The 580-nt window shown below is 72.6% G+C and overlaps 1 protein-coding gene across 1 annotated transcript in view; it reads left to right on the top strand.

Annotated features, from left to right (window-relative positions):
- Positions 1 to 580, top strand: part of LOC121660676 (scavenger receptor cysteine-rich domain-containing group B protein-like) — a gene marked incomplete at its 5' end in the record, with an annotated part of 7,510 nt that overhangs the window by 2,415 nt on the left and 4,515 nt on the right. The window contains one exon of the mRNA XM_042020106.1: positions 86 to 415. Within this exon, the coding sequence (XP_041876040.1) occupies positions 86 to 415 (330 nt within the window). The remainder of the gene's footprint in view (positions 1 to 85; positions 416 to 580) is intronic.

Genomic DNA, 580 nt, shown 5'->3' on the forward strand with positions numbered 1-580 from the left:
CCTGTCCCACACCTGCCCCACACCTGTGCCCAGGTGACCCTTCCCTGCCCCACACCTGCCCCACCCCTGCCCCTCCCGTCCGCAGGCTCGGGGCTGAGCGCGGTGCCCCAGGTGCGGCTCTCAGGTGCGCCGGACAGGTGCGCGGGGCGCGTGGAGGTGCTGCACGAGCACCTGTGGGGCACCGTGTGCGACGACACCTGGGACCTGCGGCACGCGCGGGTGATCTGCCGCCAGCTGGGCTGCGGCGCCGCGCTGGAGGCGCCAGGTGCGGCCAGGTACGGCCGGGGCACGGGGCCCATCTGGCTCGACGACGTCACCTGCACGGGCGACGAGAGTGATCTGTTCCAGTGCCCCGCCCGCGGCTGGGGCCAGCACAACTGCCACCATGGCGAGGACGCGGGCGTGGTGTGCGCAGGTGAGCGCGGGCGGGGGGCACGGACAGGTGGGCACGGACAGGTGTGTGCAGGTGAGCGCGGGCGGGTGTGCGCAGGTGAGCACGGGTGTGCATGGACAGGTGGGCACAGGTGAGCACAGGTGTGCACGGACAGGTGTGCGCAGGTGTGTATGGACAGGTGTGCAT

Source organism: Corvus kubaryi, unplaced genomic scaffold (genome assembly GCF_017639235.1).
Source record: "Corvus kubaryi isolate FWS band 111438036 unplaced genomic scaffold, C.kubaryi_AGA036_p1.0 36782, whole genome shotgun sequence".
NCBI classification, from domain to species: Eukaryota; Metazoa; Chordata; class Aves; order Passeriformes; family Corvidae; genus Corvus; species Corvus kubaryi.